The sequence below is a fragment of the Sipha flava genome, unplaced genomic scaffold (genome assembly GCF_003268045.1).
Source record: "Sipha flava isolate LNK unplaced genomic scaffold, YSA_version1 324_pilon_pilon, whole genome shotgun sequence".
NCBI classification, from domain to species: Eukaryota; Metazoa; Arthropoda; class Insecta; order Hemiptera; family Aphididae; genus Sipha; species Sipha flava.
In genome coordinates this window covers 1,256,552-1,282,570 of record NW_020273009.1, presented here as the reverse complement: position 1 = coordinate 1,282,570, position 26,019 = coordinate 1,256,552, and the positions used below count along the sequence as shown (strand labels likewise).

The following is a 26,019-nucleotide window of genomic DNA, read 5'->3' as shown; positions in this document are numbered from 1 at the left end:
TGGTTTGAGAATCGCTGGTCTAGGTGACATTGTCGTAGCAAAGGTTAGGTGAACTGTGCCTGCGTCAGGGGCGCCATATTGTTCAGAAGTCGTATTTTTATATTAACTTAAAAATGAAATTTTTCCATTATACTTTTTGAAATATATAGATTTTATCTAATTTTACTGACTAAGTGTGAGTTTAACGATCAAACTATAAAAAAAGGACAGGGGAATTCGTTTAGGAAACTTCATATGAAGAAATTATCGATGAATAAAGTCAGTCTTAAAGCGAGAATGTTAAATTTCCAAAGTTTAAAATTTACACTGATATAACAAATTATAAAATAGATTGTATTCTTGAAAAATAAAACTAGTAAAATTAAAGGTAAAAAAAAAATCAACATTTTAATTGGTTACATGTTGTTTTCTTCTAAGTTTGTCTGTGGCGCTAGCGAGTTAGCAGTTGCTGATGAACTTTCCGAGTTATCGAAGTAGTTTATACAGTAGTCAAGGACATGATTATAATACGATGTATATCATATTATGATATATTAGGTATAATAATGTTGTCTGAGATTCATTAAAACTTAGTGCAGCGCTTAATCGGGTCGATCCAAATATTGTCATTACGATCAGTATTTAAATACATTTGATTTCTGTAATCCACGAACAACAAATAGTCATTGTGTATATTATATCGATCTTCGATAAGAATAATTTTATAAACACGACGATTATACTCAGTGCGAGCAACATCATAAATTTAAAGTGTATTTCAGTTCCTGTACATTCAATATTCGAATCTTGTTTAACGAATTAAGTGACAAGGACAAACACCTGATTTTAACTAATCTTGATTTCTCGAATCATTTGAATCTAACCGGATTTGTCAAACTAATATTATTTAATTAGTTGTAGATATTTCGAAGATATTCGGATTCAAGGATTCATATTTTTTCCTTCACATATAGAAAGGCAGCCAGACGTAATGTAAGAAGGTGACACACGAATATAAATTACGTACTATACATCTGTCAAACGATGCTGATTTCTGAGAATAATTGACGAAGGGAAGTATTTTGAATTATCGACACTAGGTAAAACGGCTTAGAGTTATAGCATCGTACATAAAACTGTAAAGTTATGATAAGCGCAACATAATTAATTTCATAAATGTACGAATTTAACATTGTTTTCGAGTTTCGTTTTAGTTTCACGATAAAAATGTTTGATACCCGATTGTTTGATCATGGAAAATTGAAAAACTTTTATAATCATTTATGTAGAGGAACATTGGGTAAGATGGGACAATTGGATTCCTCCATATTCAATGATAATTTTATAAATATAACATCTTTGAATGATTTTGTGGAAGTTTGTCAGGTGGTTTATAATAAGAAATAAATGTTAACTGATTGAAATTACATATTATCAGTGTTTTTCAATTTTTGCTTTCTAGCCAGTTAATGTGTAAAAAAGTTAACATCATTTTAAGGTAAGGAAAGTTATTTATTTCTTATCAATTTTTTTTTTTTTTTTTTTTTGATAGATTTACACTAATAGATATACACTTCTGTAGTTTAATATTATGCAATAATATTTAAAATATATAATGAATTTTATTGTATAGGTTTAATTGAAAATTATTGGTTATCGGGAGCATAATGAAACAAATTAATGGGGGCATGATGGGACATGTTTATTCCACAAAGGTTAAACGAAGGAACATCTATTCCTAAAAGAAAAAGTTTAACCAGAAGAAAAACCATTGTTCTTATGGAATCCCCATAAAAAAATGAACTTGAAAAAAAACAAGAATGATTAAATCAGTAATTAAAAGGAAATTATTAAAAAAAGCAAAATAAATCTGTCATAAAAAAAAGGAAGAAGAAAAAGATACTCAATTCATACACGAATAAAGAAGATGATATTTTCACAGAATGGATTTATTGTGGCCATTATTATGCAGAATCAAATGAAGACTGGATATGTTGTCAAAGTTGCGAGAAATGGGCCCATTTGTCTTGTTCTGGAAAGGACAAAGAAGAAAACACCACATACGTATGTGAACATTGTTTATAATTATAAGTATTTATGAAAAGTTAAAAATGAAACAGTTAAGACTAAGAAAGTATCATTTTTAATTTTTAAATAGGTTTTTTTTTTTTTTGTTATTTTAATGTTAAATTGTATAGTTGTATAGGGTATTTAAGCTTTGTTAAATAAATTATATTTATTGTAAAATTTAACTTTGTTTTATATTTGTATAATATTTGGTACCTAATATTATTTAGAAATAAGTATGTATATTAACTTATTTGAAAATGTGTTTAGAATTTGTGTTTCATTTTACCCTATGGTGTGGGCAAGATGGGACAAATATATTGAAAAACACAATAGAAATTGTTTAATGTGAAACATTTAAAAACCTAACAACTTTGAATTTTTTTTAATATACGAGTATAAATCGAAAATTTTGTTTAAAAATTCATCATAGTACAAGAAGTTAAACATTAGGTGTCTTGTCATACACAGAATCGTAGATTCTACGTAATCCGAATGATCTAACCATGTATGATGATATCCAGCACGAAATATTTGGTCCGTTTCGACGTTGCGTTCAGTGCTACGTAGTGAAGATTCGGTCTAGCACGGGTGAAGGCGGAGGTGGAGTGCACTTATCCGTAAACCTACACGATCAAATCTAACGCATATCAATGAATAAATTTGATTAAAAAACAAAATAATAATAACCTAACCAGTCATAGATACTTTTAGTCAGGTCTTTTTCGACGTGAAGAATAGACAGTAGATTAGTAAATCGATCTTGGAGCATAGAAATTCTCACCCATGTCTTAATTCTTCGCATAGGTGAAAAATTACGCTCACACGTTGCAGAGCTAACTGGCAAAGTGAGTGCTGATTCGGTATGAATCGTTGTTGTATAGGTATATAATATTATAAGGAAAATGTTCTCAATATTTGAAAAAGAAATGTTTCTTAAAATTCAGCAAATATTTTTTGAGGGGGTAAGCGGTTATCAGGGAGGGCTAAGCCCCCCCCCCCTACCCGTGTATCCGCCATCGCGCAGAGAGAAAGCCTGCGAAGTGAAACTGGTGCGTGACGTCGACGGACGGACCCCGGGGTGGGCTGCGCGCGGCGCGTCGGTCGGAAAACCCGGTGTACCACGGAAAAGCGCCAGCGCCACGGAACCGGTTACGAAACCGATAGGCGCAACACAAAAGCGTACGACGACAATCGTCCGGCGGCGCAGTCAAGGTGAACGAACGTTCCCACCTCTTCGACGGACAACCGCTTCGTGTCGCGGCAACAACAATATTTTCATTACGATTATTATTCCGGCGGCGGTCCGCGTACACCGCGTGCACCGGTTTCCTTGCACCGGGACGGTCGCCGGTGCGGTATATACGATCGCGGTCCGGCCGCCAGCCCGACAGTCGCAACAAGTGTCCGTTGGCGCGCGCACACACCGGCTGCGGTCGCGCTCATCCACAAACGTTCCGCGCACGTGTAAGAGTATGCCCACGAATATTGCGCTATCGTAATAATTGCTCGTCATACTGTACGCGGCGTGGTTACCTGGTTTTTTTTTTTTATCCTGCCCGAATAGAAAAAATATAGCTTTTAAGACCGCCCGGCCGTTTCCCGTACACCCGCGGTGTGTTTTTTTTTTCGTCCCGCGCGCAGGACTCGTATCTATCCACACGCACGGTCGTCGCGTTCCAGGTGTTTCCTCCCCCGCGACGGCACTCGCACGTCCTGCGCACATTGGCCCAGCGCGAACGCGTTCCACCGGCACCGACGTACGTACAACGTTATTGCGACGTGCTCACGAGATACATCGGCCAAAATGATCGATTCCACGTCGGCGGACTGTTGCATTTTCGCCAAGGAGTCCATGGCCGTGGACGGATACATGGTTTCCCCGTCCGCGGTGCATCAGAGGACCAACAGCCAGATAAAGGTCAATATAATGTACTATAGTTCTCGCGCAATTTTTCTTTGTTGGGTGGCGGGTGTTTTTCTGGCGAATACCTCATACGTATCGCGCATGATTTTAATACCGGTACTGTTTGCTCGTTCGCCTATCGAAGTTTTCATTTGCCCGTCGCTGTAACCGCACACTTTCGGAGCGCCATTTTATACGGCAGCGATATCGTGTGCGACGGCCGTTTGTTTTTCTGTGTGCATAGGAGTTAGCCGTTCTTTTAACTCTACGCACCGAATTAATATAAAAATTATTATGTTTGGGTTAAAAACAACGATAAGAAGTAGGTCACCATGATATTATACACATACCACCAGATATTATAATACGATTCATCAAAACACATGCAGATGTACAAAAAAAAAAACGTGCACATATATAAAACAATTTTCAGAATTGTCTAGACCACGTTTTAATGGATAAATTGATTGAAATATAAAATTTGCAAGGCATCGAATTATTGTAGGAAAACAACAATAGGTAAACGGGTCCCAAGGACTTCTTGCGTATTACATAAAAATGGACCCTAGAGCGGGGGATCAGTCGGACGTGATTTAACTAAGTGCACACGATGTACTTTCACAGCCGTTCGATTTGAACTAGACTGTAAATACCAACTATAATAGTTGAACTTTCAAAGCGTATGCAGCAGGTTTATGCATAGATATTTTATGTTTACTATAATTGTCAGTCTTAAGATTATTTCGCGTTGAATAGTACAATTCTCCATTGGTTTTAATTGTTGAGTCGATAATTGTTTGATCATTAATCCGAGACGTGCCTGAAATTTGATACGACTTGGAAGCTGGAGTATGTAAATAATATGCAATGCATAAAATGTTATACAACTGTATCGTGTAAAACTGCAATGTGTTCTATGTTTACAAACCATTAGGTGATTAAAATGAGACTTTTATGCTGAATCATAAGCGATAAGTGTGAATCATAAATTAAACACAAAATATGTTACGCCGTTAAAAATATTATTTTATCGACTAAATCTTATAGCACACATCGTACAATTTTCGCAGCAGACTTCTAAACATCGATAAAATGCAATTCGTCAAACACATATTTCGTGTTACGTTCAAGTACCGTTGGTGGTAGCGAATTTCGAAGCACCAGTTGAAAACTCAATGATAAATAGGTGTCCAAATATAGGTTGATGGTAAACAGAAGAAGTAGAAATCATTACGTTTATACCACGTGTAAATAATACTGTTTCAACACAGATTGCATATTGATAAAATGGCCTTCCCGTCGTAATCAAAAATTTACTCGTACTCCATCGGTTCGAGTAACTTCAACGCTAGGTGTGACAAAAACCTAAATTACCCTGGCCGTGGCGCCCGCCTGATACGTCTACGAATGTACTGTACCATAATTGATAATATGCCTCACGAAATTCGTCGACAGTTCGTTTGAAATCGTCCGGCCAACAAGTTTTTCCTTTCTTCCGCGAGACATTTCCAAATACGAATTGTTTTCGACACGGCAACACCACAATTGTTGTTTGAACTCACGATACGCATACGCGTTACGATTGCGATCAATTACAAGAGTTCGTAGGCGTAACTTTGCACACGTGTAGTGGACGCGACGTGCTCCGTCCGACCAAACGAATTTCATAAACATTCGTTCTCGCGCTAATGCGTTGTGTTGAAACACGTGGATATTATGTTGTGATTTACAACACTGATCTGCGGCAAGTGTGCGTTCCTCGCAATCAGATTGCATGTACGTGGCGTTTGTTTTCTTTCGGGTAGACCGCGCACAATGGTAAGGCGAAATTCACCGCAGGAATTTAAATCATTTTTAGTGATTTTTCTGTCGATAAGTAGACACAATAAAAATTTATTATGTTCGCGCACTTAGATAAAACATAATTACTAGTGAAATCATCGTTATCCCCGACGAGGAGCGCAAGTTGTCGTCGTCATTCCTTCTTACGGTGTCTTTTACAATGAATTGAATGGAAATAATACAAAAAAAATTACTTTACGTTTATTTATTGAAACAAATCAACTAAATGTTGTATTCGAAAACTTCGAAACGATGAACTTTGATAATCTGATATTAATTACAAAAAAATATACTGTAACTGATTGAACACAAATAAATAACTATACAATAAAATAAAAAACACTATTTTATACAGTAATATATTTTATAAAACAAAATTGCATTTTGGAATCAATAAATGTTGACGTATAATTATGCGTCGAGTAGAGGCTGTTCTATTCCGATAGAACAAAATCAGTTATGACTTGAAACAAAAAATGTTTTTTGGCTATACGCATAATCAGTGTGCAGGTTTTTCATAAAACATGAATATTTTATTTTTATTTCGTCGCAATAAAACGAATTCAGTCACAATAAAGCTATCTTGCTTTACCTATAGCGTGGGGTCACACGTGCATATAACCGCGGTATGCCTCTCGACGAAAAAAACTTTTTATTAAAATACATACGTCAACCCGAAAAAAAAGGATTATATACTCTACGTGTGTATATGTTATTATTATTATTTGTATTGTGTACCTTTGTACCTGTACGATATGCATTCCACATTTCTCTGCAAGGTCGAACAGCGTACGTGTTTCGACGTGTGCGTTCTCGGGGTCGCAACGAATATTATTAATTTTTGAAGACAGCGGATTACTGCGCGACAACCGATAAGCATACGTAACTTATTATTATTATTATCACCGCCGTCATTATAAATACATCGTTCACGTATTGGGACACTGGAGCAAATAAATTATAAGTATTTGAATAAAAATATTTACCTACTTACGTGAAGGCCATTCAACTGCAGCGGTTAGTTAATTGATAATTATTGATATTATTTTCGCAACCGCAGTAAACTCGGGTCAAGGGATACTGCACTGGTCGATTAGAAGAGAAAAAAAAAATGATGTTTTCAAAATTATATCATAAAATGTTAATAAATATGTATAACCACGTACCGTTAATAATCCATGAGGTACGTGTATGGACTTTAAGCTCTTTGTCGTCAGAATCACCCCGATGTAAGATATACACGACTAATGGCAGTACCAGACTTTCAATACCAAGTGGACCGGGCTAAAGCTAAAATTTATTAGGGGAGGCTGTTATTTTTTAGCAATGGTTGAAATATTTACTCGATGTATACAAAAACAATAGTAGTGACGGGCATTTGCGCAAGGGAGATTAATCCCTTTATCGATTTAATTAATTTTACGTTCTATTATTTGAACTTACTTAAATAATCATTTGTAAACATGCATTAATAATCATACGGGGTGGGCCACGGAGAGACAAGAATTTTTAAGGTGGGCCCTGGCACACCCTTGATGCCACTGCACACGGCGCATTTATAATATACGTTAAGCGTTTATGTGTACGTATCAATAGAAAATAACAATAGTAATCGCATTGTTTACCGTGCAGTGTACCATATACACACCATATACACATTTGGGTAAACGTTTCGATATAAAATAATGGAAACCGATTAAATAAACGCCACCGTCGTGGTGTATTATAATATATTCACACGAATCCGTTTGGATTATTATCGTTGCACGCGCACTAATTACCTGTAGGTACGGCAGCCGTGCCAAATGCAATTTGCACATGTGATCTATATTAATCTGCCGGTTATTGCACGTCCTGTGCCTACTGTAGCGTGTGCAAATGTAGGTATTTTATAACTACAATATAAAATGTATATACGCCGACACGAAACGTACTTTTACTTATATTTTTTTTAAATTTTTACATTCGCATGGGATACAATATACTACATAACGAGTTATTACGTACATTCATTCCATCAAAAACATCGAACAATTGTTCGTTGGTAGTCTATGTCGAAAATATATTTCGCAAAGACGACGGTAGGTCAGGTAGATAATGTCTAATTAAAAACAATTTTCACGACTGCAATTTATATTATCATCTATTTAATATTTGTTTTAGACGACGAAAACCTTTTAGAGTGGTGATTATTTTGATTATTTTTTTCCAAATATTTATCTCACATAGATTTCCATTATCTTTTTACATACGGACACATTTTTGATCGGATAAAAATTAATAATATAAAATATCGTATCTATTGAGGTTACATTGTAAAACGTATCATATGCTTCCCTATAGGTACTTCAAATACACCCCTGTATGAGTGCTGTGTATTTCTCTTATCCCTACGAGATTTATATGGGTCTAGGTCAAAATTATGAACGGTAACAGACCGTGTAATCGATAATCGATGTGTGGCACACAATGCAAATTGTAGGCAAAATTGCATTGCATATATGTGTAGTATATATAGTATATATAGTATTAACTAATACACAAGATATATATTTTTGCGTACATGTGTACATAAATAAGCAATAATAAGTATTTTACGCACGTTTCATACATGAAAACACGATTGAAGATCTCTAAATCTTCTATAGCTGAGGTCGAAACGTGAGACCTTGTTCTCGAGATCTCTGAAATATCTTTATTGTGTAACACACACACACATACATATATATAAATAATTAAATTTACCATTGAAAAATACTTATTTACTTTTTTCGATCATTACTCTATATAATAAAGTATTGTTGTCTTGGCATAATACTTCTTAAATTATTAATTATTATATGAATAAATATGAAGTAAAAAAAATGTTTTTATTTTTACTAATTTTTTCGTCTTATCTAAGAATAAGTAATTATATGATTCTGTAATATATTTAACCGTTGAACATTTTATCCGAAGGGACATCAACAATTCTTTATTTATTTTTTTGTTCCGAAAAAGAAATAAACAGCTGATTTTTTTTTTTTTTTTTTTTGATAAATGTTTTTATACATGAAATATAGACGCGAAAGTGCTGTAGTCGGCGACGTGTAATCCAATTTATTATTATTTTCGTTACTATATTTATATATTTACATTAATGTATGAATTTGTCGAAATGAGCTGTTTATCGCGGTAAATACGCGTATGTTACATCGATTTATACGACTACAGTCGATATTAAGAACAAAAACAACAACAACCATCTATATGTATATGGGCGTCAGACGTGTTTGTGCTGTGGTACACGAATAATCATGTTTAATAATGATTAAAATTGATCGACGGTAAATATTGAGGTCAATCCATGGACGGCGCTCAGTCGGCTATGTTGATCTGTCACAGAAATGAAAACGTTCGTCTTGAGCAGTATGTTCTCTAAAAAATATTTACTTAGCAATATATTTTGGGTAATCATATTCATTACGGATCGGGCGCGAAAAATCCCCCAAGCCAGTCGGTAAACTTTGGATTATATCGTAATAACACGCTTAGAGTGGATCTCAAAGGTTAGATTAGACCCGAGGTGGCCAACCAAAATTATGTATGTGAGTCACTTTGGAAGTGCATTAAAATACCGGGTATCGGGTACAAAGTTATATATCTTCGTATAATATTGGACTCAATACAAAAAAATGTTAAATAACTATTATTACTGATTTTATTATCAATCATAGATTTATAAATAGTATTATAATGATCATAATAAAATGATTATTTCTGCATATATAATTTATTTAATAATAAATGAAATAATTGTTTCTCAACTATTTCATCTAGTTATTGCATATCTACATTTCGTGTATTTGCACATTTTAATTAATTTTGCAAGTTTTTGTCTGTTCAGCTCTAAAGTGATTTGTCTATGGTGAATTTTATTTAATAAAAAAAAAAAATTCGTAGTCGTAAATTGATCCATAAGTGTTCACAATTTTTTGTGCCAAATTTATCAAATAAGAATTTTTTTTCTAGTGACATAAATTTTATAAAAATCTGTTTTTCATTCCGATATTTAAAAAATTTGTTTTATTTCATTATTACACTCTGTTAGGTTCATCAGTTCCATTTGAAGATGTTCTTGGGACGACTCTATATGTACATGAGAGATGAATGAATATATTTCAAGTATTTTGTTGTATTTATCTTTGTTAAACGACTCTCAAAAGTAGTTAAGTTTTCTTATTTCTTTTATATAATTAATCTAATTGCTATATTTCATTTTCTTGAATTCTTTTAACAATGGAAGGTGTTAAACATTATTATTTTATTATATTTGGTAACATTATTATTAACGAAATATATAATCGACTCAGAATATTTCATGCACAAAATAAACATATTTTTGTAAAAGTGTTATAAATATCACAAACTGCGGGTTGGCCACCCCTGGGTTAGATGAATAAAAAAAAAAGAATTGTTAAAATTGATCGTTTCTAAATCAAGCTTGCAGGGAGATTGTATTTACGCATCAGTGTTGGATCTATTATTATTGTTTTTTTTTTTTAATGATTGTGAAGGCTTCAATAACAGTGGTTATTAGCCTACTAAAATACTAAAAATAAATATAGTATATAATTGTCATAATAGATAGAGTTTAAAAACCTGTACATTAGGTATTGGTGTATTATAATTTTTTGAATTTATTAATTTTATGAAAAAAAAAAATACAAATGATTTTGGTGTTTTCGTTGAGCACTTGATGAATTGAAGAAGGGTTGCTGAGGATCGTGATTGTGAGAATTACAGTATAAAAGTCGATCATTATATGGTGGATTGATAGGTTGACTCTGCATGTTTCGCACATAGGTTTTGGTTCCTTGTTGATTAGGTAAGAATTAGTTAAACGAGTATGTCCTATTCTCGCTCGGGTAATAAATATTTCCTATCTTCTTGAAAAGTCTGAGGGATTTTTCTATTTTTGGTCATATGCTTTTATGTTTCTAAGTTTGTTTGTTAGAAGTACATTAATTCAATTATTCTGTCAAGTGTCCATTATTTTATTTTTAATGTTGTTAATTGTATCAGATTTATTGAAGTATATTATTATTTATTGATTATTATTAATAATATTTTGAATAGGTAATGCTAAAACGTATGTTTAAAATCCTGTATTTTAAAATGTGATTATACATTGGTTTGATTAAAATATTGGTAACTACGTATGAACTTAGGTATAAACCAATAATTTTGCTTTTCCATCACTACTATTTTCAGTTGAATCTTTAGTGTCTTGCATTAGTCGGCAATCCAACTGTTGTTGAACATCATATAACTATTATGTTGTGTTCAGTGTTTGGAAAAAATTTCATGCGTCTACGTTCACGGGTTCATGTTCATATTTTGTGAACGAAAAGCGGACATCATTCGCTTTTTTTCAAGTAGAACGAAAACACGAACGAGGTTTAAATTTTTAACGTAATAAAGAAGTAAATAATACTTATTAAGTATATTTTTTTCCACTGAATTTAGTTATTATTTATTATTGTAATCTTCCGGATTCCAATAAACATTACTATATTTTGTTTTATATAAGCATCGACGTTTGATTCTTGAGAAAATTTAGGAAATCTAAGTTTGAAGTCTCACGGGGTTCGTTACGAGTTTAAGTAATTACGGGTCGTATTTCGCAAGAAACTCGATATCAAAATAAAATCATCGAGGGATCCGTTGCGCTGAACCGTACACACGCATTTCTTTGACCATATTTTGTAGGCACATCGATTTATAAACGATGGTCTTTGTTTTCGGGCATACTTTGTGAGAACGAACACCGGTTGGTCGATTGAATGCACGCACGCCGATTGCCCGATTACACAACCTTCGATATCGTATATACGTCTTATTGTTTGTATTAGTGATTCTCAAACTGTGCTCCGCTGAGCCTCAGGGCTTCACGAGAAAGGCTTTGCAGATGCATCGGAATCAAATAAAATCCAAACATTGTTAAAAGGTAAATTATTACATTTGTATAGATTGTAAATAATTATTTACACAAATCAACCTGTGCATTCATTCTGGTAAATGAAAAAAAAACCAATGCCATTGTTGTATAGCTTATAAAAAACTTAATAGTATTTATAACTATTCTGTTGTTTTAAAAATCACCCATAATTTTTTATTAGTTTTGGTTAAAAATGTCTCCTTTTTGGAGCTTGGTCGATCATTTGTAAGCTTTTCCACGAGCAAAAATGAATTGTAAGTATATAAATAATTTGCTATCATACTGCAGCGCAGGAGCTTATTATTATTGCTGTTTTAGTGTTTTTAATACGAATGTGAACTGGATGTTTACTTTTATTTTGGAAATTTTAAAAACACGACTAAAAAGTATCAAGGTTATACGAGGACGGAAATAACAATAAGTATTTTTTTCGAATTTTGTAGAATATATAATTCGAAACGTAAATAAGTGCGTTTTGTATACAGTACACCACCATCACACAGTGGATCGTCTCGTGATGCATATACGCATACGAGTAATGAAAAGACAAACAAGTCGCGCAAACAAAATCGCATACAATCGAACCTCTATTTAACAAGATGGATTAGTTGAAAATGTCATTAAAAGAAATGCAATTATTTTCATTTAAAATCAAATTTTTACCTGTATATATAAATATGAAATCCACGAAAAATACTGATGAAATAGCAGCTTGTTATATTTACGAAACTTTATTACTTCAACTTTGAAGTATAAATACAATTTTATAATTTTAATGCAAAACTAAATCGTTGAGTTAAAATTATTTTCGCTAAATAGAAACGTTTTTTAACGAACATTTCTTATTTATATATATATAAAAAAAAAAAAATCGTTACGTAACGAGTCTTGTGAAAAATAACGTTTAGTTGAACAGAGGCTCAAATTGTACGTACGAACACGAAAGTAAAATATTTCGATTTAAAGTACACGTGTGCGGCGGCCGGTTAACCAGACGAGGAAAAGAAACGTGACTGCGCGTCTGTTCTAGAGCCCGCGGGTGCGCAATATTATTATGTAAATCGTGAACCGGTGGCGAACCAACACGAAGAGCGCGTTAAAGTTTTTAACTTCACGTACGTGATACAAAACAGAAGTATTTATCGCGTGCTCTATTTCTGAACTGCAAAAACCGACGAACCGCATAGGTATGCGATGATTCCGATGAATACGGAACGTGCAAACTTCAGACGGTGGCACATGATCGTAGGTTCTGTTTTGCCTCAGCGCGTATTAGATGTACACGCATGCATGCAACTGATAAAACCTACGTATTACAGGCACGGTCGTAAAAATTATTGTTTCGTCCTTCTTCGTCCTGTACGTCTAACGCTGTTATTATTAAAGATTATACAGCCGAGTGACCGTAGTACGGGATTACTGTTTAACACGCATATCGGCACGGCTATTATATAAGAAAATATTCTCTCGTTTCGCACTACGTTCGTGTGCAGCACGGAACAGGTAATCACATCAGTTTATGTGTACATGTATAAAAAGTTGCATTTATTCCTTTATTATGTTATCATACTAGTTTTGTTGTTAAAAAAAAAATATAATGTTGATGTTTTTCTACGCGCGAACTATACGCATTCTTTCGGTTTCGACCATAGTGTGTTTCGAGTTTAACGTCGGCTATACGTTGGTTTTCAATCCGAATTCACGAATAATTTTTTTTTTTTTCATTCGGCTATACAACGCAATTGACGAGTGAGGCTAAAAATATTTATTTTATTTAAAATATAAAAAATAATTAGCAACCGAACGTAAATAATTCAGTTGCGGCAACCAGTGACATCGTCGTTGTAAATAACTAGAATTCATAATCTATACATTAATATTTTATAATTGTAGTTAATATACGCGTGGAATGTTTAAAATCGTCATAGATAAATATTGGTTATTATAATGCACCTTACAATAATAACGCACATAATAAGAATCAAAACACGCTAATGTATTAAAATGTATGACAAATAGATTAACACGAAGGAAGTTCCTCGATACTACTCGAGGCGAATCATGATATTGTATTTATTCGATTACTTTACCAAAAAATGTCCCTGTACGTGCACTGGTGGTGTTATTAGTTACTTGTGATTCAGTGGTTTTTCAGGGTTATTATTTATCATTGATTATAGTTATCATAGGAAGTATACATGGCTAGAGGCCTGCTGTAGGATAGTATGATATACACAATACTACGTTCTATACGATTTTTATGCGAACATCCACGTTTTAATTAATTTCTTTTTTTTGTGGTTTCTTACATGATGTATGAGCATTGAAATATTGTTGTTATGTATTATTAGATGTACACAAGCTGAAAAGCAAAAGTGTCAAGGGTTAGCTACTGGGAAGAATTCATCAATTTCACAATGAATTAATAAATGTATTAATACCCAGGAAATTATATGCTAATTAACATAATAACCGAATTGCATGAATATGTAAATCAGTATTGAACGTATTTTAGCACTAGGCGTAGTAAAAAGAGCTAAACAAAGCACGATTGAAGAATTGCAACAGGAGCATAATGTATAATATATATATATATATAGTGTAATTGTATGTTCAACGAAAAAATGTTGAACGATAGTAAAATACCATTTAAATTAAAAAAGTTATAAGATATAATAGATTATTTAAGCATAAAAAATAATACATACTTTACAGTGTATAAACGCTGTACACTTTTTTAACCAGTATTATATGATTATGTCCTTGATGAGATGGCAATATCATTGATTCAAAACATTTCTTAAAAATATTAGGTGATATTTATCAATGTGTGTATCAAACAAGGAGTTAATATTACTTATTTGTAAGTATTTTAAGTTAAAATCAATACAATCGAATGATCAGATGTCAAGGGATATTTTGCAAATGTATGTGCATATTACTCTGCTCATTTAAACGTTTTTTACGCTCATCAAAACAGTATTTCGATCTAAAATGTTTCGTTTACTATTCCGTACCAGAGGTCTGATGGTAAAAAAATCGATGTTTGATGCATACAGTTTTCAATGTCGACCGTGTATTGAATACTTATTAAATAATGATTTACCATGCAAACTTGGTGGTTATAGTGTAATACCTATCGTACGTGATATTCATCAAAGGAATATTAACAAATCGAAACTAAAATATATACATTTTCGCAGTCATAACTGTTGTCACAACATGTTCGGAAGATTCGTTTTCTATGTATACAGCAATATATAGTGGGTTAAGGTTTTATACATATTTATATCATATTACAGTGTTAAACACGGCGTCGAATAAAGTCGTTCTCATGTTGTATCTCATGTCATCATAAATATTACTTCAATATAACAATTTACAAGTGTAGGGTTTATTATTCACCGTTACTAAATGAACTTTAACCAATTGTGGTTTTTACGTATATTATGTGAATTGACGCACTTCTCCAGTCATATATTATGTGGATGGTAATTTGCGTTCATTTTTTAGAAACAACCGAAAACGTTAAAAAGAAATGAGTAAAAACAATCATATATATTGTATTTAATGAATAATAATATAAGTAAGTTGTTTGATAGGTACATTTTAAAATGTTAGCTGATTAAAATATAATTTAAAAAACAATTTTTCAAGAAAACGCAATGAAAAGAAAAACATCTTTTGATCATTTTTGCTCGTATTTGAATTGCTCGTACTATTTTTCTATAACACGAGACTATGAGCGAATAATAGATAAATCAATTAATTTTCAATCATTTCGATCAGATTTGGCCAACAACAGTATCGTTTTCAGTTATTGATTTTATATGCATAGCGTATTGGATAGCAGTACTCAAGGAGCAGCTTTGTAGTGATTGCGAGGGGGTAAGCCTACACAATATCGATCAGTGAACGAAACAAGATAGATGTACGAACAAAATGTATCGACATGCTAATTTTGATCCTAGAAGGGCTAAACTCTCTGGACGAGGAGCATCCCTCAGCACCCCTGGGACTCGCAAGCCCTGCACACGACGTACGCGTATAGCATTTCATATAAGGACATCAACAAACAACAATAAACTCGTCGCGTACAATATAATGAATACTAACAAATAACAATCTTACACCTATTCCGCACGTAGCATACTATTTTCATAGGTCCGAGGCACATGCAAGACGTTTGTTATATTATTATAGAGCTGTGGATATTTGTGAAAAATTAAATTAACAAGTTTGCGTGAAACTATGTGCACCGTGTACGCGCGACCTTATACGTATACAATAGTAGTAGTAATAATAATAATAATAATAATAATAATAATAATAATGATATGAACGACGCGGAAATGACTGGAGAATTTTAAACACCTTGTGCCGTTTCGATTTGTCAGCAGTCCACCATACTAATTAGCGACGTACGAGTTAAATACGAATTACAAACTCGGTCTGTAGCTGTAACATGACGGATTAGATATAATATTATGATAACGACGGTCTTCAGTGCCTCGTCAAGTTCAAGTGTTTTACGATTATCGTTTTATTCTCTCTCCGCCGACCGACGACGCAGCGCTAATATTAACTTCTCGTCGCATCCGCGGAGTACGATTTCCTTATCTGCGCACACATTTGCCGCAATCACAAACTCCTTGGATTTTTATGTTCCACCGCTGCACATAATGTGAAATGAGATGAACAGAAAAAGTCCACAAAATATTACTAACAACTAGCCGCATTGCGAAGTGACATTACAACTTTATTAGCACTATACGTGTTATTTGCCATCTAATCAGCTAGTTCGTAATATGTTGTATAATTTTACTTCAAAGTCATGCGCGAATTTAATTTCAATGTTTTTTCGTTTTTTTTTTTTTTTTTTTGTATATTTCTCATGGAGATATTAATAATTTTTATCGTTTTTCAATCGCACAAACCACGAACGGCGGTCTTGTGTTGTAAACTAAGTTAATTAAAATATTCAAGTTCATATTATTAGTATTTATAATAAATGGTTATACTCCAGATGCAATATGTGCTATAGTATAACATCTGTAGGTAACGTAGTTCATAGATACTAACTTATGTTGTTTAAAAGTAATTAAAGCTTTAGCGCACTTCGCAGCAGCCATCGTTCATATTTCATATTAAAACTCTACACTCTGTGGGTACAAGAAGAAAATTTCTATGTGTCCATAAATATTTATATTTGCTGTTAGTAAAATTCAAAGCCGTTTAACGTAAAATACTTCGAGATAAATTATTTACGAAAACCATAGTAGTACATTTATTAATTATATGGCTCTTTCTTCTCTATACGTTATTGTTAAGGAATTAACTCGTATTATTAGCGACGTGTACTTTTGCCTTCCGTTTTATTATTTTTCATTATTTCAACTATAAATCAATTCGTGTATGTACGAACATCGGTTTGCGTTATACGACGAAATCACACTTATTCAGTTGGCTTAATATTCTGTATCATATTATAATAAAATATAATGAAAATTATCAGTGAATACATAAAGTGTCAACATGCGTGAAAAAAAATTGCCATTTTATAATATTTATATTACTCATATTAGTATGTTATCAAATCTATTAACAGGTATTTTAAAATATAACAAAACATTAAAAATTAATCACTTTGTGTAATTTAAGATTGTTTGTATTATTTGACTTTGGTAGGCATAGCAATATACCTATAGTTAATTAACAACCATTTTATCACGTCACGTATGTAACCATTTGATCAGCTATCAGTGTTTTATGTGTGTGAATATAATACGTGTTCATAATATGTACACGTATATTATACGTTTAGTTATTATCCGTGACGACTAAAAAGCTTCAGCAGTAATTATGAATGTATAATTATTATTTATAAAAAAATTAATTTTATTCTCTTCATTTTAAAATGGCAAAACGCAAAAATGTCATAAAACTAATTTTAATTGATAAACGTTGCTTCTTTGTCATAGAAAACATTTTAAAACATCATTCTCTTTTAGACAAACATTTCAATCATTGTATAGTATTCGATTTGTATTTACATATGTCACATGCAATATTAGTACACTTATTCGTACGATATACTATAACTGGCAATAATACTGTATAGTTGGTTTAGGGGTGATATAGGATTAAATATTTACTGTATATACCAATTATTTATCCACTAAAAACCTATGAATTCACCTTGCGTGGGCATTTTTTTAGGGTTGATAGTGTAAAAATGTTAAATGTGAGTTAAGAAAATAATAGTCCAAGCCGCCAATAGTAGGCAATACTACACTATACTGAAAATTTCTAAAGCTAAACTTTATACTAGAAAACTGAGATATAGTATATTAAGTGTAAAATTATAAACAGCGTTTGAATAATTATTTTGAATTGTTACATTTCCAGGACCATAAAGAATACATCAGGAAAAACAAGGATCCATTGACAACAAGTAACGCAAAAGAATTATCCCTATTGCAATTCCACGAAGTTGAACCACATTTGCAGTCGAATCCATATATTTTATCCGGCTATAGGGCATGTTTATCAACAAAAATGTGTATAGAAAGGTAAAAAAATTTATCTTGTATGCATTTTCTGCAATAATTAAATAAGATTATTTTCTTTCTTGCCATTATCGTGTGTCGTATTGTAATGAAAAAAGTTTAGGTACAATTGTTTAATAACTAGATACATTTTTATTCGCATTATCATCATTCATCTGATTGATTACCTTGTGCACTTCGTAAAACGCATGGGTCTATATTATAATAAGTATAATAAGAAATTAATCAATAAAAATTAAGGTTTTTAAATAGTAAAATTGAATTATTTTCATGTACTTATTATGAACAATAATGATGATTTCATGGTTAAGTCTTTGAATCGGACTTATACTATGTCGTATTATAAAAATCAGCAAGTACATCAGTGAATGATTGTTGGTTTCATATGAGCTGTACAAAAACACAAACTGTGGAATAGTACGAAGAAAAAACGATGATCAAGTATAATAATATTTTATCATCAAGAGCGCTGTGAAATGACTATTCGTCGAATAGTCTGTGAACTCAAATCGGTAATATTGGTGTAAATATAAAAAAAAAAAAAAATTAAGAAAATATGTTTGAAGAAATCCACAAATTTTTTTTACATACTTGTATAGATGTTCAATTAGAGTACCTCTGAGTATAACCTTCAGTGCATACAATTGGGCATTGCAAGTAATAAAAAATGTCAATGACCTTCAATAACTATGTGGTATTTTTTAACAACAACTATTTCCTTTTGTCTAGGATGAGCTCTATGACGGTAAAATATGTTTATTTGTTTACATTCTTTCAATTGCAAAAAAAAAAAAATTAATTCAAAAAATACCGATTATTTGCTGTAAATGTTAGAAATTGCCATCCACTAATTACTACATTTAATGATTAAATAATTAATAAACAGTACTTACAAGTTCTTAAACCGTTTTCACGTGTATACGCGAACGTGGAGAACACGCAAAAAGATAAAACATGATGCGTGAATAATCACAAAAATCACAAACATATCATTATATTTAGGCTGATATTTTAGCTATATACTATATGAATCGAAAATAACGTTTTATTAAAATTATATCTATTTTGTTCTAGCGCCTTTTGGCTGACGAACGAAACGATAAATATTTGGTCTCACGTATTCGGCTGGATGCTGTTTTTCGGCTTGACAATTTATGATTTGCTTCTGTTAAATATTCATGCTTCGTTGTTCGACAAAATTGTCGTGGGTCTACTGCTCGGATGTTTCCAGGTATTTACAAATAAATTCAATACGTATATAATTGTGTAGCATTAGGTAACCGCCAAACGATCAATACTTTGTTTTTTTGCTATATCACGAAAATTATATCTGACCAACACATGATCATAATAATATTATGATATCATCATCTACCGATATAATAATTATATAATACACGTGTTTTCAAATTTATTCTAGTAGTTTTATTAGAAAATTATATAAATATATTGATAGTATCATACGTTCTTAGCGATTACAATATATGTATTCATACATGTGTATATTATTACAACACCGAACATAATACAAGTCACACACGTATGACTGCATATATCAAACGACCTGTTTCGCTTTAATCGAATTTACCGTAAGATATAATGCATTATGATCATTTTACTGTTATTTTGTTGCGTTTTTCCAGATTAGTATGGCGTCGTCGACTATGTACCACACGTTTTCATGCAAATCGGAGAAACATTTCAACTGTTTTCTATCGTTTGATCTGTTCGGCATAGCCTTAAGCTTGTTGGCCATCTATTTGTCAGGAATCTACTACGCTTTTTGGTGTCATCCAGTAAGTGAACAACTTAACACGCGTTGACCCGCGTAAATCGTACACGGTTGCAGCAGAACGATACGTATGTAGTTGTACAGGCGCATAATACCAATCGTTTATTTATGGTATGTCACAAGTTCAGTGGAATGGCTCAAGTGTTTCGAAAAGATCCCAGAGAAGCGTCTAACGACTAACCCACTATCTATACCGGGTCGTGTAAACGTACACGATCTTAAACACCATAGATAATATATTATATCGTAAAATATATAATTTGAAATCTTAATGCAACATCATAGACGATACATTTTTGACTAAAATCGTGTTCCAATAATATACTAGTCTTTATATCTAGATTTTGCATTTTTATATTGATTTTTTTTCACTTTGTAATTATTAATTAAAAAATCAATTGTAAATGTTAGTAAATCAAACTATTTTATAGCATTTTTAAGTATTTTAGCCGTTAACGTACATTTTAACGTACTTTTTTAGGAATTTTTATAAGTTTTTTAGGGAATCAACATCTGAGCTCTACGCATGATAAAATATACTTTGCCTTAGATATTATCACTGCTCTCTACGCCATCGACTGAATAGTTTCTATTCAATGTATACAATAATATGAAGATTTTTACATTGTATACTTGCAGTGGCGTATCCAGTTTTTTTTTTTTTTTTGGGGGGGGGGGGGGAGGGGGGTTAGAAAAATGTAACATTAAATTTTTTTGAATTTTGTGTGTTTTTAATATAATCAATAGACAATAATCATACATTAAACATTTTCGGAGGAAGAGGGGGTAATAACCCTCTAATCCTCCCCCTGGATACGCCACTGAATACTTGAATATATTACATATTTAATCACAATGTTATGCGTATTAATCAACACAAGGATCTCGTATTTTCAGGTGCAACAAACATTCTATCTGTCCACGGTGTTCTTTATATTCGTTGTCGTTATGACGTTACAAATACCAAAATTGAAAGCCAGTGACAATTTGAAAATGATCTCATTCGTGTGTTGGGCAGCATACGGAGTGATACCGACGGCCCATTGGGTTGTCGTAATGGGTGGATGGGAAAATCCAATAGTTACTGTGAGTCAACAATTCATGATAACTTCATAATATTTATGTCAATTATTTAAAAAAGGGTTCGTCCGTATAACAATAATAAAATAAAATATAATAATTGTAATCTATAGAAATTTATTTGCAATGAAATGTTTTTTCTTATGCACGTGCATATGCAATCATCAGATGAAGGTTTTTTCTGCTTACTTGCAAACAGTTTTTTTTTAATAGTAATTTAACCACACAATAGATAAAATATTAATTGGTATAAGGAACTATTTTTAATTTTCTAAAATATTAGTATAGGACAATGGTAGCGTTAGTTTTCGAATAAAAAGTAATCTGTGTCGAATACATTAATCAACATTCATAGGGAGTTTCATTAGATTTTAATCACTATTGTTAACGAATGTAATGTTTAACACAATTATGTATACAGTTACAGTTAGTGTTATGAATTATTTATGAAAAAAAAAAAATTATACTGAAACATTTATCAATAATGCATAGAAAAATATAGAACATAAACCTAAAGATAATTTGAATAAATTCAATATTGAAGTTTGTCTTTCATAACCTACAAGTAATAAAGTTATAAAAACGATTTCCATAACTATAAAATAATTAAAAATATATGATAAACAAATATACATTCAAAAGGGTTGTTTTTTTGCTGGTTCGAATAAGAATAGAAACTAATTAAATATTTTTTTATGTAGGATGACTTTTGATTGTTAAGAATTTTAACAATTTTGAATTCTAAATATTTTGCATAAAATTCATAATTTTATTGTATTTATGCCTAAGATTATAATGTAATATTATACTCTTGTTAAAAATTATTTTACTGACGTGTACATTAAATTAATATGGAGTCGTCGAATGCTATTATACGGTATTATTTCCAATATAAAAAATCGAGGGTATTCAAAGTTTCTAGGCCTATTGTGTATTAACACTGATTTAGTAGCTATACAGTTTGTGGGATCATGATCAATAAATAACTTTATTGGGTGCTTATATGTTTTGTTAACTTCATATTTACCTATGTGATATACGCACACTTCTTGCGATGTAATGGACTTCCAAAATTATTTCAAATAGGTGTTTAATGATCGCATTTTCATCAAAAGTGAGTACACATGTAATTATGTATATCAATATATTTTGCGCTTTTGATCGAAACGATAAAATGCTTAATAATAATACATTATAAAACTTTCAAACTATTTCAAGTAATTTCAATTCAAATATTATAATCACAGTAATAAAAAAAAGTAGTTATATACTGAGGTTATAAACTCATATAACTCATTTCATATCATATTCTATTAAAAACAGGATGCGTACAGATTGTAATTATTACTCGTTAAAACGAATTTTTTGTACCTTATTATATTCTGTACAATAATTTAAAATGTTGTTGATACAGGAAACGATTATTTTCAAAACTTTATTTTTCAGAAATTGTTGTCAAGGATCTTAAACATGTACCTCATTTCTGGACTAGCATTTCTGATTTACATAACTAGAATGCCGGAACGGTTTTTAAAAGGTAAATATTTTGAGTGAAATAAAATATTAGCAATATGTCGGTGAGCATGTGATAAACAAAATATGCAACAAGACGGGTTGTTAAAATCGAAAAAAAAACAAAAATTACACAGCAATTATTCGGTTATAATTCGTGTACTATCAGTGCCAGTGTATTTTATGAAACTCGATAAATATTTAAACATTCAAACGTCGTTATGTTAATTGTTCCGTGCACATCACCACCGTCGTTGATCGCAAAGCCAACTATGTTAATGACCCTCTTACGACAATTTACTATACCGATCCGATGATCAAACGTCTGACCAAGTCTGACTTATTTGGAACAGCTGTCAATATCTATTTATAGAAATGTATTTTAACTTTCTTACTAACCTTCTAGGGGTGCATCATTCGGATCACGGGACCTGGTAATTATTAGTGTTTGAGCGCCTCCCCCTGCCACATGGCAACACCATAAACGATGAACTCATATCGTAAACCTAAATCTATTCCATTCCGCTACAACAGAGGGGAAAAAATTTTTGTACTATTAGACGACATTTTAACGATTGTTTTAATATGTTGTCGTCTTCAGATTAAAAACTATCTATCAGTTTTTTTTTATATCGAGCTCTATACGTTTATAATTGCCGAAATTTTAAAACACACGTAGGAAATTATGTGCACATTACTTTTATTCCCGGGAGAGGTTATTTTGTCGGTTACGAGAACTGTAAGATATGGCAAGCAAAAATTCAAAGACATTTTAATCCAATTTTAAGTTTATACACCATTATTTGCGAAATACTTCAGTTATTTCTAGAAACCTATATTATGTATGATGAATCATCATTGATGATGTATAGACAGTGCCGCAAAAACTGGGTGTGCAGAGCATGCCATGCACACGGGCCCCAAGGCTTACATAAATTTGGGGGGCCCTAGTCCCATTCTGAAATAAACTACACTTTACAAACACACAATTATTTATTAATAAAAATAATTTTTTTTTTCAAATTCAGGTAAGGTTGTTATAATATTTTAGAATAATATAATATTTATTTGACAATGAGTCCATTGAGTATTTGAGTAGGCATACAACATGTCTACCTAAACTACTAAAATTAATTTACTACATAAATATATAGTGAAGTATAATATACAACAGTTATAGGTATTTAGTTTAATATATATAAATATATCATACAATAACTGATGTGAAACGTGTTTTAAAACCTAAAAAAAGTGATACTTAAATTGAACAAAAATAAATCCTAGGAAGGGGCCCAATATAGTTACCGCACACGGGCCTCCTATTTTGTAGTTGCGGCACTGTGTATCACCGTATGTAATTTGATTATGATCGTACAATGTGTATTCTGACTCTATAGTCAGATTAGTATATTGGACAACTGAACAATATAGTCGTTTACAAATATATATTTTAGATACATTCTACAAAGTTTGCATACAAACGAATATAGAATACATTGAACGAAACTATAAAATACATTCATCCGCTTAATTTAAAACTTCTTATTTTATTTGCAATATTATTTTTAATAACAAATCATTTTTTTTTTCTAGGTAAAGTAGATTACATTGGATCATCTCATCAATGGTGGCATTTTCTAGTCGTATTAGCGTTGTACTATTGGCACAACACTGGCATCATGTATATCGAGTACAGGATGAACCACGGATGTGTTAACGATTTACGATTATGATATTCAAATGTCGTTGTTTTATAAACAAAATATTTATTATTATTATTTTATAATTAAATTATTTTTAATTTTAGTCTGTTTGTTATTACTTAACGATATACCGAATATATGTTGTACATTATTTTTTTCAGAACATAACACTATTGTGTTAAATACATTTTCAACAATAAAATGTTATCGATTGAAAACGGAACAATCTTAATTATTTCACATAATCATTATATTCACACACATATCGTTTATAATAATATTTTATATTTTAATGTAATGCAGCGAAAATAATATTGTTAGTTGATAACATCATCACTTAATTGTAAATGTATAATCAGAACCATATTTAAAGAGTGGTTCAAGGAGGAAATATCCCCCCTGAAATATTTAAGGAGATGGCAATATTTTTATGGTGATTTTAAATAAAACCAACGATTTTTGCATTCTCAATGGAAAATTATTTTTGAATAAATAAAATTATGTAAAAAATAAATATTATATTATAAAATAATTTATATTATTTAGTAGCGTACAAAATTTATATCTATTTGAGAGTATTTTATTTGAGTTATAGGTTTTTGTATTCAGTTATAGGTATTGGTTTAATCTTAATTTCTATGGGAATGGGGCATTCTGACAGAAAAGTTCTAAATTATTTAAGGGTACCACATCAGACTTATAAAAGACAATTTTCTATAACTTTATTTATGTAATTATAACTCAGTTATTATTTTGGATTGAATATTAATTATAAATATTGTGTAACAGTGTAATGAAATGTGAAAAATAATTGCGAGTGGCTTATTAATGAATAGTTGAAGACACTTATTTTCGGTTGCCCTATGTATAATTCATTGAATTTATTTAAAAAATACTGTTAATCATGTGCATAAAAATAAAATACAGACGATAATATTTAATGCTAGATAAAGTGCTATTTCTCAAATAATTTATAAAATAATTAAAATGACGTTAAATTGTTTTTATAGTCTCTAAATAAAATATGTTGGAAAAAACGATTAATAAATACTCAATTCAGCAAGATACTTTAATTGTGTTTCACGTGTTCCCAAAAAATAAATTGATGCTAATTGTATGAGTTGCTTAATTAAAAGACATCGTTCACTTAGTTGAATTATTCATTAATATTGCAATAATGTTGTTGACCTAAATTATAATGCATACAAATCATCTACACTTATTTATCAGAAAATATTTTTTTGTTTCAAAGTTATATTGTAAACTTAATACTTACTGTTGTTTTAATATTGAGTCAATTGGTTGTAGTTGTAAGATAAAAAAATTAAAATACATTTTCAGTGCTTTTCAGTGCTATGGTAAAGGACTACAGAAATTTTTTGTTAAACCAGCTATATTTTTATTTTTATTGATTATTTATTAAAGTAACTAAAGTATGTATTTTAATAGATTTAGAATTATATGCCCTTACGCAATTATGTATGAGTTATATAAGTACACTTAGATTCACAAGTGAAACTAAGGCCTCAACTAAATCATACATGACTAAGTTTCATTCAAGTTTTAAATAAACACAAAAATAATATAGA

At 31.4% G+C, this 26,019-nt stretch overlaps 1 protein-coding gene across 1 annotated transcript; it reads left to right on the top strand.

Moving 5' to 3' along the window:
• Nucleotides 1-3,368: 3,368 nt before the first annotated feature.
• On the top strand, nucleotides 3,369-24,533 carry LOC112686761 (progestin and adipoQ receptor family member 3). The gene is made up of 7 exons (XM_025559179.1): nucleotides 3,369-3,967; nucleotides 18,183-18,346; nucleotides 19,418-19,574; nucleotides 19,987-20,139; nucleotides 21,033-21,221; nucleotides 22,662-22,752; nucleotides 24,321-24,533. The coding sequence occupies exons 1-7, from the start codon at nucleotides 3,854-3,856 to the stop codon at nucleotides 24,458-24,460; spliced, it is 1,008 nt and encodes a 335-aa protein (XP_025414964.1). The 5' UTR covers nucleotides 3,369-3,853; the 3' UTR covers nucleotides 24,461-24,533.
• The last annotated feature ends 1,486 nt before the right edge of the window (nucleotides 24,534-26,019 follow it).